Raw genomic sequence first — 17,626 nt, 5'->3', positions numbered from 1 at the left:
TCCGAACTATATTGAGACGTCCCCGTCCAGCCGGCAAACAGAAAATGAGAATATAGACTAAGTAGCATTTGTGAGCAAATGCAGTGTTCAATATCTTTCACCAGTACTGTCGGTATATTGAATAACAATAAAATCCAACTTGATGAAGCTTTGTAATGTGTACCAAGATATGTTGTGATATTAGTGTGTATAACTTGAAGTTTCTATGTTTTCGCAACACTGAAATTTTTTAAATCTAGGAATTCCGTATCTGAGAATTCCATCCTTCAATTAATTACTACATTCCCTGTGTGTGAAGCTGCAATAACTTAAAATTATTATATTGAATAAGAAAATTGAACTTGAAGCTTCGTGTGTTCCGAGATATGTTGTGATATTAGTGAGTATAACTTGAAGTTTCTATATAATTTAGCAACACTGAAATGTGTTAAAGGGAATGTACAACATTTGCTGTTGCTGCAATATTCAGAAATACAAGGATTTAAAAAAAATGTTGTAGCAAGTATTGTTAAACTGATTTGTTTTACGTTTTGGGCTTGTAGATGCTGGAAAAACCAAGAAAACCAATCATTTTCTTGTAGTTTGGTTCCCTGACCCCACTTAAGATGAAACGGAGCAAGTTGTAGACTTTGGAGAATTGCAAGGTCAAAGAATCAGTCTGGCAGGCTTGTACCTCTTCACAGGTGTGTAATCAATTGCAAAGAAAATGAAAAATTAAGAGCAGTTTTGAAAATAAGCCAGTTTTCTCCGAAGCTGGTCGGCCGACCAGCGTTGGGAAAATACAACTTTTCTTGCAAATGTCAGCACATCAGGAGCCACGATTTTACAGGATGCTTTAAACTGTCATTCTCCAACAATCCAGTAAGGTATATCGTGATAATTTGGTCATTTCGTTGTTTGATGTTTGCAAATGTTGTAATTTCCCTTTAAATCTAGCAACGCAGCTGCGAATTCCATCATTCTAATAATTACGAGATTGCCTGTGTGTGTGAGGCTGCAATTTAACTTAAAATAATAACAAGTTGAAATTGCTTTAAAAAAAGGCAAGTGGGTTTCAAGTAGATTGTAAATGGTTGGACTAACATTCACTTAGATACTGACTTGTCATTAACTTTCCATTATTACAATTTGAAATGACGTTACCAGAGTGGATCGGAAATTTTTTTGAGTGTACATGCAACTAATAGAGAGTGACATACCCGAATAACACTTGCAGGTTTTAGTTATATCACGTACGTGACCCTTTGCATACGCACCTGAGTGCAAGGAACTTTTTAAGGGACAGTCCCTTTTTTACAGATATTTCGGGGCAAGGTTACATCCGGCTTGGATTACATTGCCAACATTTAGTCTGCATACCAGTCTCTCCCTTGTGCATCGTGGATGCTGTTCTGATTCCGAACAGTAAAGAGTTTTTTTCGTGAGAACTTTTAGAGGCATGGAAACGACTCGAATAAGAATCTACAAAAGCCGTACGGGTTTGTAAGAAACTCCAAAAGCCCCTTTTGTAATTTGGCTTAAGAAGGTATGCAGGTTCTGAACTGGGGATGTCCCTTTCACTCTACCTCTGCCAAAATATCTCTGCCGAATTAACTTAACAAACACTACTAACATTAAGAAGAAGGTCCAGAGACGCATCCGCTTTGTTTTCCTATAAATATTGGTATTAGCGCCTCCTTTTGAATCACACTCATCTTGATTCGTCTGAGTCTACATCTGACTGATCAGCATCACAGTCATCTTGAACAGACAAATTGAAAAAATCGGTGAGTACTTTGATCGTTTATCATTGTTTCCCCATGACATTGCAGCTATACGGCCCTTGTATTCCACACAACAATTTCCACAAAAATCACAAAGATTGTACAAATACACATACCACACGACGAAATAAAAAAAAAATCACTATGCAATTAAAAGAGACACACCAGCCAAAGTAAGATAGAAGTAACAACTAGGAAACAAAAGCCTAATAACTTAAATAATCTCTCTGACAAAAATAACAAATTAAGTAAACAAACTTTTAAAAATATCACCAAATCTAAATATTGCGCATGAAGGATCGGGCACCACAAGTTGGAATATAATGTACAACTATACAAGCTCAGACTGATGGATGACAAATTATTAGAAAACACTTCTCAGTGCAGGTCTCACAGTGCAGGTCTCTCGAGAGAACCCGTATGACCGATGCATGACCCCAATCGCTGCAGTAATTCACGAAATTGTTCGAAACTTCGTGGGCTAAGCTTCGGCGAGGGTGCTATATGGTACACGTGTGTTTATATAGCCGGCCTGCTAGTGTGCAATGTTTGCAGGACGGTGACTGCTCATGTTCCGACACCCCTATGGTCTGACACCTATGTTCCGACAACTCAACCTATGTTCCGCCACCCCTATGTTTAAACAAATTGTTCCGCCAACTAACTATATGTTCCAACACCCATGTGTTCCGACACCCCTATATGTTCCGACAACCTGCACATAAGATTGTGTTACTCCCGGTGAGGGTTAGGGTTAGGGTTAGGTTTAGGGCTAGGGCTCGGGCTAAGAATATGTGCAGTCGGAACATGGGGTGTCGGAACATATAAGTTGAGTAGTCGAAACACAGCGGTGTCGGAACAAAGGGATTATGTCGGAACATAGGTTGAGTTGTCGGATCAAAGGGGTGTCGGAACTAGTGGTGTCGGAAATTTAGAGGTGTAACCATGCAGGACCGCGCGGTACATAATTCCACGGATATTGAGGGCCTGGGGAACTTGAACCCCCAACAAAAAAAAACAACAAAAAAACAAACAAACAATTTTTTCCAGTATCGAAATTTCATGAAACCAATTAGATCGCAAGAAAAGAATGTTGTAACTGCCTTTGAGCCCCGGCACACCCTGGGTACAATACTGTTGTTTTCTTGACTTGGCTGTATTCAAAATGATGAATGGGGGAAATGTAGGGTGGTAAAGAAAACATAAATCAAACTTCGGTGGTGTTGACCAAAAATTCAGGAGTCGGACTTGATGAAACCCATTGCCGATTTCCAGAGCCTATATCATTGTTCTGATTGTCGAGGACTTCCCGTCCCACCATACTAATTCCTTCCTTATCTATCAAAAAAGTCCGAAGGTGAGGTAAACGGGAGGTAACAAGGCGGCACCCTATAACGCTGTCCCCAGCAGTGGGTCGTCACATGCCTTGGACCCTTAAGAAGATGCTAAAGAACTTGGACTTTATGGACAATCTCAGCGGACAATCTCAATCTCAGCGAACACAATGAAGTCTGTTATGCTCAATTTGTTCTGACATTTTCTATCCAAATTTTTCAAATTTTACAAGTGTTTCCTTCTAACGTTGCCTTGGTTGCACTATAGCCATTGAGCCTGAAAATCCTAGCCAAAGAACAGCCCTGAAATGAAATTAATTTCGATCTTGTCTTCAAATGGAGTAAAACAGCGATCCTCAGGCCCGTGGTACATATTACACGTGTTTTTGACAGGGTTGCTATTATACAATTAAATAAGAATCTTCTGTCTCATTACTCATTCTCTCCTTTTTCTTTCATAATTTGTCACTAATCTTGGTAAACCTCATTAAATGACCCACAGTCGTACGCTCTTCACTCGTCAACAACGAGCTGCACGTACTGAACCGAGCCATGAACCGACTGTTTCTAGCCTGCGTGTTCCTGGTGGCTGCCATCGCCGCGGTGAGCGCCAGCTGTTCTCCAGGCTATACTCAGCGTGCGGGAGGCAACTGCTACAAGCTGTGGAGCACGAAACGCGAATGGTGGGTTTACGCCGACCACGTCTGCAGAGCCGAGGGAGCCTGGCTGGCCACCATCAGAAACACGGCGGATAGTGTGTGGGTCAACAACTTCTTCATAACCAACAGGGGCCACCACTGTAATTTGGATTGGTATTGGATCGGGTAAGTTAAAATATCACGAATTATTCAATAAAATGATTATCGTTTTTGTATAAGTTGAAATTGTCGTAGTGGAGATGTACATTGTATTAGTGCTACCGGGGCCCCGGTTTACCCCGGTGTTTCTGGCAGTGGCTGCTTAATGCGCCGCAGAACCTTGTAATTACCCTTATAAGGTTCTACATAATGGTTCTCATATTTCTAATGTACTTCATTTACCTGTCTCTAATAATAGACATAATTTCCAGCGCCTTGAGTACCTAATTGTTGGTAGATACGTACGCTATATGAGACTTAATTATTACTATTATTATTATTATTATTTAGTAATTAGATCAGGGAAAACGGTCACCGGAGTTATTCCAAATGTAGTACATGGCACTGGCAGTACTGACAATTCGTCAGATCTTAAAATATAGGCCTATCAATCAAGATATTTTGATGTGCAAAGGGAAAATGACGAAGTTTCAGGTGAAGAGAAAAGCAATTTGGGCGATTCACAATGCAGTGCGCCACCAAGAGTTTGCCATAGAGAGTTCATTTTTCAAGTTTAAGGGATACAAAACGTGGTCCCGTTGAGTGTCAGTAGACAACTTGATTTAATTTATTATAGATATAGGAGCATAGCGATCTACCGCCTTAGAAAACACCATGTTGATAAAAAGCAAAGAAATGGGCAAACATAATAATAATAACAGATTCTTATATAGCGCTTTTAACTAAGATCAAAGCGCTTTACATTATTATTACCCCTGATCATTGGGCCAATTAAACATTCCATATACCATCTTAGCTCCCTGGGGAGTATACAGCTCGATGCTGCCTGTTAGGCGCAAGGAAGCTAATTCAATCACAATAACCATCACTGCCCTCATATGTACCCATTTACTCCTGGGTGGAGAGAAGCAATGGGTGACAAAGTGCCTTGCTCAAGGGAACACGCACCATGACCCCGCCAGGACTCGAACCACGACCTGCAGCTTAACCCACAGACAACGAATCAGTGCCCTTAACCACGTGGCCACAGCACTCCACACGAGAACTATACTAGAATTATACGCTTACGACATTACGTACTGACTGGAAAACCAAACAATTTCAAATTTCCCGCACTGCGAATTTGTCAACCTTCTGTCACAATGCACTGGGAAAAATGAACTCTCCGTAGGAAATGAACGCTTGGTGGCGCATTGCATTTTGAATCGCCCGAATTAAGTGGTATAGCGTTGCTAGTGTACTTCTCAAACGTATGGTTTTAATTGCTCTATATACAGGGTAAGTGCTTATCAACCTCAGTCCCGTGGCTTTAAGCAGCACCCTGTCATTAAATTTGCTGTTGAGGCCGAGTGTGAAATGCATGAAGTATATCTGGGGCACAGTCTCCCTATTTTAAACATTACAGCCTACCTCAAAAATATATGTGAATCGAGTCAGAGTGCGGCCAGTGCGTTGTTGACCGATTGACCTGTGACATAATATATATATATAGCGTTCAAATTGATTTAATTATTCACGTTCCGCGTTGATCGTATGGCGTGCTGGAGAATCACACACCATGCATGGCAAAGCAATCAATGGCATTTCATAATCACTGCGAGCGTTGCCTATCGTCATAAACAAGTACGTGTGATATGAAATCAAATTTCCAGATTAGAAACTCAGCATCTCTGTTATTTGTCTGGTCTCCTGTACAGAGCCAATGATCTGGCACGGGAGGGACGCTGGAGATGGGCGGAGGATGGCAGCGAACTCAGCTATTTCAACTGGCTGCGTGGTGAGCCAAACAACATGGATAATGAGGACGTGGTGCAGGTCAACAGCAACAATCGCAAGTGGAATGACAATGAAGTGACCCACACCTACCAACTGTGCTACGTCTGCGAGAAGAATCCAATATAGGGAACGATAATTGCTAGAGGCCGAACAATTGGTATTGCTTAATTAATTTGAATTATACAAATTTGCTAACGAATTAGCTTTTGTCACTGCACGCAAACTTAGTGAGAGAATCTCCTCACCAAATGAATCTGAAAAAGAGTTTCCATAACTGTGGTAAGGGAAAATCTATCAACTGTGCGTGAATGTCTTTCTGTCAGCGACCACATGAGGGCGCTGACATCAAGTTTTGTTAAAAATAGTGCGAGTGTTTATAATTTCTGTTATTGTTCCTACATGAAGGATGATGTCATTACAAGTAACGGCAATGTTAAATCAATCTTTCGTGTCACTTCAGTTGATTTCACTGTGACGTAAGTTTTAATCAAAACGTATGGCACGGTGTCGAAAACGTGTTCCAACTATGAAAGAACAAAATGGCGCATTGTCTTGTGTAATGCTTTCACATAAAAGTGAAACAATGAGATTTCTCCAATATCGTACTAGACATTTCTCTATTTCCCAGTGATTGTAAATCTCATGCGGTACTAAGACAGACCTAATTCCGGGTGGAATTACGAACATCAAAAATTTTGTCAGTATTTCTGTCCAAATAATTTTTTTTGACTCGCGCTTAAGCTATCCACATGGGCGTCGCCAGGATTTTTTTCTAGAGTGGGTAAAACATATTTTCCCAAACAAATTCTCGATTTATCAATTTTAGGCGGGGGGGGGGGGGCAGGGACATTTTGTCCCCCAACTCATTAAATTTACACCACTATGACTTCGCACCTCTGTTTCTTTTCTTTGTTCTCTTTTTTTTCTCCCCCCTTTTTTTTTTGCTTTTTCCGGGGGGGGGGCAAGCGCCCCCCTTCCCCCACCTCCTCGCGACGCCCATGGCTATCCAGTCTTATTCATAAGACTAGGGAGTTCGATACTTCATCAGTCTGTGACACTCATGAGTATCCAACCAGTTTGGGTAACAAATCACATATTATGTACCCTACACACGCACATCATACTCATTAAATACACTTCGTTTCAGCTGGTCTCGTCTCTGGAATGCCATTGATGAATCTACGAAATCTCTTTCATCTGTGGGTCGCTTCAAACATGCCTATAAGAGAGCTTTCATCCCTCAATATGTAACATAGCTTGCTTCTCATTTGGTTTTTCAGCAATTGTTTATTTTTTTGTTCTCTCTCAATACATTTACGTTCTCTTCTAGTTTATACATTTCATGCTTCGGTTCTGTCTCGGTCCAACTGTCCGTGTGTATTTGTTTTTGTTTGTTTTCTGCATTTTGCCTTGGACGGACGTCCAAGGTATCTCGCCACAAGCCTAGGCTTCCAGAAGATATACCTTTTTATATTTTCTACTTCTTTGACAAACTCTATATTTGTTGATTATCACTTAATCGTGTAATCTATGCTTGAAGTTATCATTTTAGTATGGAAATAAATGTGAGCTTGAATTGAATTGAAATGAGGGCAGTGCGAGTGCCTTTTTTTGGTTTGCATTTGTTGTTATAATTTGGTGAAAAGAAGTCTTTGCCAAGTCAGTTTTTCTTTTTTTTCTATCTCAGTGGATTAATGTAGTGTCCAAGCTCCAGAGGGCGCCTAACAATAGAAGGCTCCAGAGCCGCATATTGAGAGAGTTGCGACATAAAGCTTGCTCGTACCCCCGCCCTTCAAACAGGGCGCTGGTTAGTGCTGACGCATTTGAGCTCTCATTGCATAGATTTTGCGTCACACAAACTAGCTTCCGGTGCCCATCATGCGTAGCGCGCGCTAGCTGCATGCGAATGTCAATCTGTACTTCCTTCACAAGATTCTGTGAAGCTCATCAGCCCTTTAATACCAGCGTCCTGTTTGCAGGGCAGGGGGTACGACCGAAGACATAAGGGTGCAGTGCACTAATTCAAGTGAGAATTTCTACACGAGCTCATTAGCATAAAAAGTGCCCCTTTTAAAACGGAGACCGTTTGGCTTTAAAAACGTTGGAAGTGTTTAAATACAGCCAAGGATCAATTCCCTGGCTTTTGGGGCTTCCATCTGAGGGCAGGCTTGATAACATTACGTTTGAAAATGTGTCATATTTGCCTGGCCTGAGAAAGTGGAAGGATGCCAGTTTTATAAATTGCTACATGCAGGCTTGAGAACTATCACATTTTGGGGATGTGATTTCGTTTTGGTGTGAATTTTTCAAAAATGTAACTGGCTAATCTGCACAAAATTTGAAAGAAATTAAAAGATGAAGGACACAAAAATAATTAAATGCTTGTTTGAGAAACCCCAGTGATATCAGCTTGAATTTTATTTGGCCTCGAAGTTGGTTGATTTTACACTGTTTTTAATGGGGCTTGAATTAGTTGAGTGCACCCGTAAGGGTCGCACTGTTGGAAACAAAATTGCGGATTATGCATCAGTGCTCATATTTCGTACACAATAGTCGCTCGCTACACTGTGCACATATTCGGCCATTATGGTTCAACTGTCCAAAGTTGTCCCAATTCTCTCTACACACGGCTCTGGAAGGCTTGTTCTTACATGGACAATCATAACAATTGTAATTAATTTTTCATTTGGGAAAAGAAAATCGCTTCTGTCACTTGTAATAAGACCTAACTGAATAACGAAATTGAATAAAAATCAAACGCTTTGCAAACTTAACACTGCATTGTGTATCATTACGACGTTCTTTCAACATGATGCATCCAAAGAAGTGAAGACAGTTGTAAAAAAAGGGATAGGAAAAAGAACACATAGACCTCTTTAATTCAAATGAAATTTACCGTTACCAATGTTTCTGTAAAAATTCTTCATGTGTCCGGCGCCAGTGGCGTATTCAGCGGGGGGGGGGGGGGGGGGGGGGGGGGGGGGGGGATAGTCTGAGTATCACCCGTTGTCCGGTCCACCGTCTTCGTGACTTTCTTTCATTCCGAAATCTGGACTATAAGAATGTCTAAGTCATTAAATTCGATGCCACATTATTTTTTTGTAATACAACAACAACTGTTCCTCGACAAGACATTTTGCTCTCAACAATGTTAGTAAAATACTGCTCATCGTGGGCGTGATGTTTACCCCCTTGGGCCTGGTTGCAAGGAGGGATAGGGGGCGGGGGAGGGCGTGGAGGGCGTACCGGGTACGAGCGAAGCGCTATGCATAAATTAAAGATGGGCATGCATCATAAACAGCGCCCCTAGTGTTTTGGGCTGTCCTTGTTAATTTTGGTTTTGTGCAAAACCCAAGATGTATATTCCCTTTAGGGCCTAAGGATGAGAACGTACTGTTGACATTAATTTTGCTTAAAAATACAGGTAGAAGATGGACTGTTGGGGACAGCGACGAACGTTGATTGCCGCTCGTGGTCCGCAGGCAGTTTTGGAGCGGCAGACCGCCGATGGTAAACCGCTGACTGCCGCTAACGGTCCGCTGGCGATTTTGTAGTGGTAAACCGCCGGTGGTATGCCGCTGATTGCCGCTGGTGGTCCGCTGGCGGTTTTGGGGCGCCACTGGCGGACCACTGATGATGTTTTGGGTCTGCGTGCCGATGCCGACAAGCCGCTCCCCAGCCACCGGTGGTCCAACGTTGGCTTGCGGATTGAGGACTCCCACGGTTTTCACCCATAATATATTTATAATTATTATAACTATAACACGGTCCACCTGTCTGCATCAATCGGATACAAACATCTGACGGGCCTGAACCCCCCCCCGCAAAAATTCCTGGATCCGCCCCTGATTTACGCACCTAATTCCTTTAAAAAAAAAAACCTAATGGTGTTTCGATCGATGGGTAACGATGAGTATGTTTAGCACACGTATACGCTCACGATTAACGAGGTAGCCGTATGTAATTGCCCAAACAAATGACAACAGATTGCTCATTATTGCTCGAAACTGTCGACTTATTTTCGTCCATGGAGCCATGACAGATGCACACAGCCCTGTTCCACGTTTTTTTGCCAATTAAGACAAATATTTTTTGAAAAGAATTCCAAGGAATCCGAATGGCCTAGTGGTTAGATTTGTCGTCCTCGAATCGCGGAACCTGGGTTCGAATCCTGTCGGTGACTTTTTGCTTTTCAAACCACGCATTCTGTACATCTTTTTAAGATGTTTTATTTCCCGTCGTAAAATACCAACAGTCCCTTAGCTTAATCGGTAAGCACTGCTGCTGGTACTGTTTTCATACAGGTTCAGGGCATGTGGTCCACTGGGGGGATCAGGGCTTAGGGTTCCGCCCTGTTCCTCCCTTAGCTCTTTGCTTCTACATGGCGCCTGGCCCTCCGGGGTTATATGGATGGATAGGGAAGGAAGTGTGTATTGGTCAGGAACGCCGAGATCCCGGAAGAGTCCTAAGGGATTGGCTGGGGCATTGTTATGGCTCAGACCGATCCCTGAATGCTTGGCTAGCACATAACTGTTCGATTTTTTTTTAATCCTTTATTTTATTACACTTTGATTTAGTTTGTTATGTACACCTGCGCGGCAGGTCTATACGATGATATTTAAAACGAGGCATTGGTCTATAATAATATGATAAATCAATGAATATTTGATAATTGACTATAATCAAAATTAAGTTTCGTTCGATCAATATGACTAATATTATTAATGGCGTAATTTGCAATTGACGTAAGAAACGCCATATACAATATTACACGGGAACAAATAAAGATATGATGTATATTATGGCTCGCACCATGCTTTCAATGGGTGCGCTGTTCAAATCTGACGATTATAAATACTATAGAAAGGAAAAAATGTAAAAGTCCCCCCCCCCCTAACCAAGCTGCCTCTGTCCTGTCCGTATTTTGTACACAGTCGGACGTCATGGTACAAGTATTTTTTTTTGGGGGGGGGGTGTCGGAGAGATAGAGGGGAGGGGAGGGGGATTGTACTATTTTTAAAGTAATTCTATGCACAATCTCTTTGACAGAGCTGGGGGGGGGGGGTGTGACCCCCGAACACGTACCCTGGATCTGCGCCTGGGCGACTCTTGTACAGTGCTAGTGTTAATTCGATAGTATATGCCAGCGCAACGTCAGATCATACGTCGTGTCAAAAAAGTCTTTTACCTCAATAACTATGTTGTTTACAAATAGAACTAAACGAAACAAATCAACAACTTCTATGAGCATTCAAATGAGACATCGCACAAAAACAAAAAATCGGCCCATGTCAAATCAAGCAATCAATTAATTAATTAATTTCAACTCTGGAATTAAGTGTAGGACGCTCCTTATATCGTTAATTCTGAATTTTGTGCGCAAGTTTAGAAGTGAAGCGCGCCATTTAAAACCAACTTTCAAAAATGTGTAAAGGCCTGCAAAAGCAAACCAGCAAATTTATTTGTTGGGGACCATTCCAAAGACTGTCTATGTTTTGAATTTGATTTTCTTTTTCCAAATTGTGGATGAGTGGGTCAAGGTTAATAATTGAAAATCCCAATTTACTTTTCAAAAAAAAGCAAGCAAAAACTAAAATCTAGATATTTTGACCTGCCTATGCACCAGCGTTCCTTGCGTGCATTTGTTTTCCACCTTTGTCCCCAATACAGACCGACAGTACAGACGGGCGTGCTGTACATGTACTGTGTGTACATGAGTATTTACACACCGGCAATCGTGGACTAAGGACAAAAGGGTAAGGACACAAACAATACGTCTACAATTGACCGATAGTCCTTGATTGAAATTTGTGTACAAAACCAAGGGGGTCTACAACTGCCGGTGTTTACGAATGTGTGTTCATGCAAGCGCATGTATTTGGATTTTTGATACTGCATAACACATCTTATTTTTCAAATCGAAAATAGGGGTGGGTAGGTGAGTCAAAACAATTTAGAAAAAATCCAAATTTAAAAACATTGAGAATTTTGAATGGCCCCTTACAGGATGTTATAGTTCTTTAAAGGGAATGTACATGTAGATCATTGGCTTTTGCTGTAATTTTCAGAAATGAAGTATTTTTTTTTTTTGGGGGGGGGGTTAGTATAATAGATCAAAATATTGTTACGCTGACATTTCTGAAGTATGGTGCTCTAAAATGCTGGGAAAAAAACAAGAAAAACACAGATGTTCAAGAAGTCTGGTTCCTTGACTCCACTAAAGATGAAATAGATCAAAAATGCCGGAAAATTGTAAGGTATGGGAACCAGGCTAGCTGGCCTGCACTCGTTTATAAACATGGAACCAAAAGCAAACAAAATTTGGACTGAAAAAAAAATGGTAAATTTAAAGCAGTAGTTGAAAAATAATTCGGTTTTTCCAACGGTGGTCGGCTTGGAAATGTGTACAAAAGTACAATTTTTCTTGAAAATGACTTCACACCAGGTGCCCTAATTTTACAGGATGCGTTAGACTGCCGTTTACCAACATCCTAGTAAGGTATTTCGCAACAACTTGGTAGTTTTATTTTTCGATGTGTATTTTAATTATCGCTTTTAAAAATAGTTGCTGGGGGGGGGGGGGCAGGTGTCGGGTGTGTTGCAGAGTGGCAAATTGCAACCGGCCAGAGATTTTAAGAGCCAGCCAGGCGGGGACGCGTGACTTAGCAGAATCTGGCCGGCGACATCGGCCTGTCGGAAAAAGCGTCTCACGTCAGTCGGCAGGGATGAAGAGCGCCACCTACTGTCCGAGAGTTTCCATGAGTGTCCGCTTTTAAAAGTGACCCTATGGGTGCAGTAAGCTCACCCATGATGAGTTCCCCAACCTCAGAAAGTCAGGAAAAACACTCACAAGTTACTCTCCATGGTGTTCGAGACACCATCAAAATTAGAGCTCATTTGATCATCTTTCCTTTTCTTTTCAGTTTTTTTGGGAGTAAGTAGATGATTTGGGGAGAAATTTCCATCCGAATTATGATCACCCCTAAAAATAGTCCTGAAGCCCATCACCATTTTTAAAAACGGTGCCTACACTCCATTAAAAAATAGAGCGCTTCGGGGTCCCAATTTCATCCAAATTGCACAGAAATACAAGCTCACATTCCTGTGCACGGCTCCACCCTGATCGTTCACAAACCCTCAAGTGCATGGCCCACAATATGCTCAAGTACTGAAGAATTTGAGGGCATGCAAATCGTGATTTCGCCGGCGTATGCAATTTCGGACCGCTTTACTACAGCTGCGGCATTGTAACAAGGTCATCATAAGTTACCCACTATACCATCCCCACTTTCTTCACAAGATTCCGTGAAGCTCATCAACCCATCCCTGCCCAGCGATCCCAGCGCGGGGAGTTCACATTACGCGCGTGTTGAAGGCGTCCACTGATTGGTCTCCAGGACATACGCAATCTAGTTGCATAATTATCGACTAATCTGCTCGCATTATAGTGTGGTTCCCTATCCCCATTGTCCTTCGGACTTCAAATGTGGGGAGAGGCAGCTACCAATGAATTCTGAATACATTAGGAGGCAATCCTGCTAATGTAGGAAAATTATATGCATGACGTGCATTATAGGCTTGAGGCCCGCCTCCTGATATGCATTCAAAATCACAACGGTAATGTTTGCGTGCAACCAGCGTATTGCAAAATGGCAATAGGCCACGAATGTTCAATGTTGGAGTACTCGTACTCATACTCGTACTTAAGTACAACTCGAGTACACACAAGAACTCGGCCCGTACTCGACTATTAGTACTCGGAAAAAAAAATGGACTTGGCCCGGACTCGATTCTTCGTACTCGAATTGCGCACGGACTCGACGGTTTGGTACTCGGTACTCGACCCCCGTACTGGGGAGTACAAATCAAGTACATTGCTTTTAAATCGATTTCATTGCTCAACCTGGTGCACCATGGCGCCTTTGCAGTCTGTGTTACGGCTAATTAGTCCAGTTCCCGCCTCCCCAATGTTTATTACTTTTAATTTATACACTGAGGATTCGTGAATCGGGAGCCAGCCAAGCTCACGCTTCATATATATGTTCACTCGTGGCTTCACGGCTTTTTCAATATGTAATAACAAACAACCAGCAATTGAAGTCTTGCTTTAGTTGGTTTTGTTAATTTTTTATTAACAAAATGTTATTGTGTACTTAATCGAGTTTGTTGTCTGGAAAGGGTTTCCAAAATAGCCACTACTTCAGGTATTTACTCAGCTATCAATGATTTCTGTTCTTGTAATTTTAAGAAATGGTGAAAACAAACTGCCAGGTCATTCACTGATTTGATGAATTTTGTTTAATTTTTATTTTTACATTGTTCACACTAATATTTTTTTTATAACGTGTTTAGTGTTAACCAGACTGAGTTAGAAAGGAAGGGTGGAATGCATGTTATGTTTGTTTTTATTCTATTTTAATTGTATAATATTTTTTTGAATTTATTTTTGTACTTTGTTGGTATTGTACTCAAACTCGGACTCGGACTCGGACTTAGGTACTCGGACTCGACCCAGTACTCGGCCTTGAATGTACTCGTACTCGGTGCTGTGGACTCGGACTCGTCACAGTGTACTTGGACTCGGCCCTGGACGCGGCCCCTAAAAGAAGTCGGAGAACTCGGCACCCGGCTTTGAGGACTCGACTCCAACACTGAAATTTGTTGCTAAATTCGAAAGTGTCTCTGACACATATCAAAATAGAGACAGACAATGCTGTTTAGTATTTAAAACCTGTATGCAGTTGAAATGCGTGAAACTTGCCTACACGGGAAGACACTGGCGATTTTGCATACACTCATAGCCAAATCAGAGTCGGGCTTACTCTTTTAATGGAGTCCAACAACTTTGTCAAAACTGACTCCGTTAAATAGTCTCCATATTTACTCCTTTTCCAGAGTCACAATGACTCTCATAAGCTTTTTGAAGAGTCACTGCTGCAAGTTTACTGTGACTCTCCAATGGGGTTGAGGTGAATGTACTATTGGGTTAAGGTGACTCTTTCATGGGGCTTAGGTGACTCTCCTATGGGGCTTAGGTGACTTTTCTATGGGGCTAGGGTGACTCTCCAATGGGGTTTATTGATTCTCTCAAAGAGTCGTAGTGGATTTTCGGTGGAGTCAAGGCACTGTTTAAAAGGACCAAATTATAGTAATGGGGACTATTGCAAAACATTGTAGCAGCTCATTTAATGAAGTAAATGTACCTGCAAGGCAAATAATGCTGTCAAGCAAAAACGATGACATTTTGACGTGTGTAAAATCAGGGTGATTTTACACACGTTAAAATGTCGTCCCGTCAAACATGTCATCGTGAGTTTAGTTTAGTTTAAACCATTGCTATGACGTCACACTTTTGTTTAAAGTGTGGATTCGGAACTACAAATCTGTTTGTGTGGTCAAAAAGTGTGGATTCGGAACGATTAGTCGACTGCTCGGTACAAAATAATGATTGTAGAAAGGAGTTACGTAATATCACTCGTTCGTATAACGCGGTGCATCTATCACGCCCCTATGAACAACCATGTGACTCGATCCCACTGCAGAAATAAGAATTGTTTCTTTTACATGCAAGGACAAAAGCGCCTGCTGAAACAGCCTAGTTGTTAAGCTGTCTGACAGAGGACCCAGGGTTAGGGGTTCGAGCCCACTGAGTGTCATTTTTTGTTGGTTTTCGTTGCACGCGGCTTTGCCATTTAGTTTAAGAGTATTAATTTCCCTTCGTCATTTACCAACATCAGGTAGCTCGGTCGGTCGGTCGGTCGGTCGGTAAGTTTGATTCACAAGTTGAAACTTTCTGCGAAGTCCAGGTTGGCGCATATAGGTACGGGGTTCTTTTGCTGACTCGGCAGCAAGACTGAGGGTGCCACCTCGTTTCCTCCCTTCATGGTGCCTGACTTTCGAGTAACATGGATGGGAAGGAGGTTTGGTGGGCCGGGTACCGAGTCCCGAAAGAGTTCTATAATGGAAGTCGGTAAGGGGCTCATTGAGTTAGGGTCAGTAAGTCCGACTCCTGAAGACTAAGAGCTTGCACTGTAATCATTCAAAAAAAAATTGCTCGAAAAATACAAATTCAATTCAACTATAATGTATTTTAATCATATAGCCTATAGTGGAACTATGAAGGCGTGGGGTCCGGGGGCCGCTTAATAGCCCCGAGAAATGTTTGCATTGTAGATGCTATCTGGTGCAATCTGAGGCATTTTCTGGCCACAGACTCCACTTACTTTTGGAATGAATGTGCTCGTGTCTTAGGGAGATGAGGATGGGTCATCAAAGTTGATTATTACTACATCACAAATTATTATTACATCACAAATTTTACATCAAAATTGTAGCTTGACTCTCTTTCGAGATATGCCCTCTTTAGCTTGATCCATAATTTGGAGTTGTCACTAAGAATCAGCTAAATTTGTAACTGCCTGCGAGCGAGCACGTGCTTGTGTTTTGCACAGCTGTAGCTGTCAAAGCCCGTATATGAAGCGACCTATTGCGCGGCAGCTAATGCCTACGTGACAGAATGTACAATCTTTTGCCGCGGGTTGCAGAACCCGACTTTAGCTTCGCAGGGTTTTAATACGTATACAGGGGACATCATCATTATTATCATCTACTGGTCGCAACCGAGATCTCGTTCACAACGCCACGCCAGGTGTCTTTATCCCTAATTATGTACGTTAGGTCTTCAATTTCACATTGGGTGTCTCTGCCAATCACACCAATGTAGTTCAAAGGTCTGTTTCCTCTATAAGGGGCATGGAAGTCTCCAACATAATACATCAGATATGACCTGGTTTGCAGCACGGTAGCAATTTTTATAATGCTTTATACTCATTTTTTTTATGTGTATATGTAAATTTTGATGAGTAATTTGTTAATTTTTTATAAATTCAATTCATTTATAAGATGCCCCGTTAAAAAAAAAACATGGATCGAGAGAGGTTTACACAGTAGGTTAACCAACTTTAAAAACACAATTTCTTGATTCAGAATCCAAACCTGAAACCACAAAACTTTACTTTCTTTTTACCCACAAAATTGCTATATCCGGTTTTTATTTTTAGTTCTATATCAAACTCAAAAGAACATAAAAACACATAAAATCAAAAGGGCAATGGCTTATACATCACAAAGTCTGACAAAATGAAAGTGAAATTCGGTTTTACAAATTCCAGACCGTCAAACAGAACTAAACCGTGCAACAACAAGTGCAGTGACACACAATCCAGAACGAGTAAGGTCTTTAGAGTGTACATCTGTTTTTTAGCTGTTTCCATCCCCTGTTAGATCTGTGTGGGATGGTAGACAAGGAGGGGGATGGAGATCAGATATGACAGGTGCTTATAACCTGCAAACACGGTCTTTAACATCGGTATGCCTGTCATGAGAGTTGAGAGAAACGAGTGGACGTCAACATTAGGATTAAAAGTGCAAGCCACCGTATTTTCAAAGTTGCCATTAAAATAATTATCTTTGGAACTTGTAGTAGGGGGGCCAATGTGCAGATTTGGGTTCCCGTCGAAATTTCATGTTAATTTTTGGCAACCATTATAAATGTAATCTTATGAGTCCTGAGAACAAGAAAATTGATGTTGCCATTTTTTCCATTGACCTTTAGTGACCTTGACCTGAGGTCAAAGTTCATGGGTCATTTTCACCTAAAATTTGCCTTTCGGAAGGGTTTGCAAAGATTTTCCAGGCAAGTGAGCACATATTGTATTTGGTTGAGAGTTTCTCCATAATAATAAATGTTATTATTAATGTATTTATGGGTTTTCCTGAAGAAAACATGGGAAAATGTCACTTTTGCCCGAAAAGGGCTGGGTTGTTTTGACCATCTCACGCAGATTCCGCCCCCCCCCCCATGACCTCGGCCATCGAGTGACGAAAAATTATGAAACTTGGTACATGCATAGAACAACATAACATGAACAAACCC

At 41.5% G+C, this 17,626-nt stretch overlaps 1 protein-coding gene across 1 annotated transcript; it reads left to right on the top strand.

The window, feature by feature from the left end:
* Window positions 1-1,539: 1,539 nt before the first annotated feature.
* On the top strand, window positions 1,540-6,479 carry LOC119721023 (perlucin-like protein). Its single transcript, XM_038190895.1, has 3 exons — window positions 1,540-1,766; window positions 3,600-3,921; window positions 5,613-6,479. The coding sequence occupies exons 2-3, from the start codon at window positions 3,650-3,652 to the stop codon at window positions 5,815-5,817; spliced, it is 477 nt and encodes a 158-aa protein (XP_038046823.1). The 5' UTR covers window positions 1,540-1,766; window positions 3,600-3,649; the 3' UTR covers window positions 5,818-6,479.
* The last annotated feature ends 11,147 nt before the right edge of the window (window positions 6,480-17,626 follow it).

Source organism: Patiria miniata, unplaced genomic scaffold, assembly GCF_015706575.1.
Source record: "Patiria miniata isolate m_02_andy unplaced genomic scaffold, ASM1570657v1 HiC_scaffold_9, whole genome shotgun sequence".
NCBI lineage: Eukaryota > Metazoa > Echinodermata > Asteroidea > Valvatida > Asterinidae > Patiria > Patiria miniata.
The sequence above is the reverse complement of the archived record's forward strand: the minus strand, read 5'-3'. Positions and strand labels throughout refer to the sequence as shown.

What these genes read in the sequence shown, in the direction of transcription:
- LOC119721023 (XM_038190895.1), top strand. Translation starts at nt 3,650, where the DNA reads ATGAACCGACTGTTTCTAGCCTGCGTGTTCCTGGTGGCTGCCATCGCC. An exon ending in TTGGATTGGTATTGGATCGG is followed by an intron (nt 3,922 to 5,612) that starts GTAAGTTAAAAT and finishes TCTCCTGTACAG; the next exon opens with AGCCAATGATCTGGCACGGG.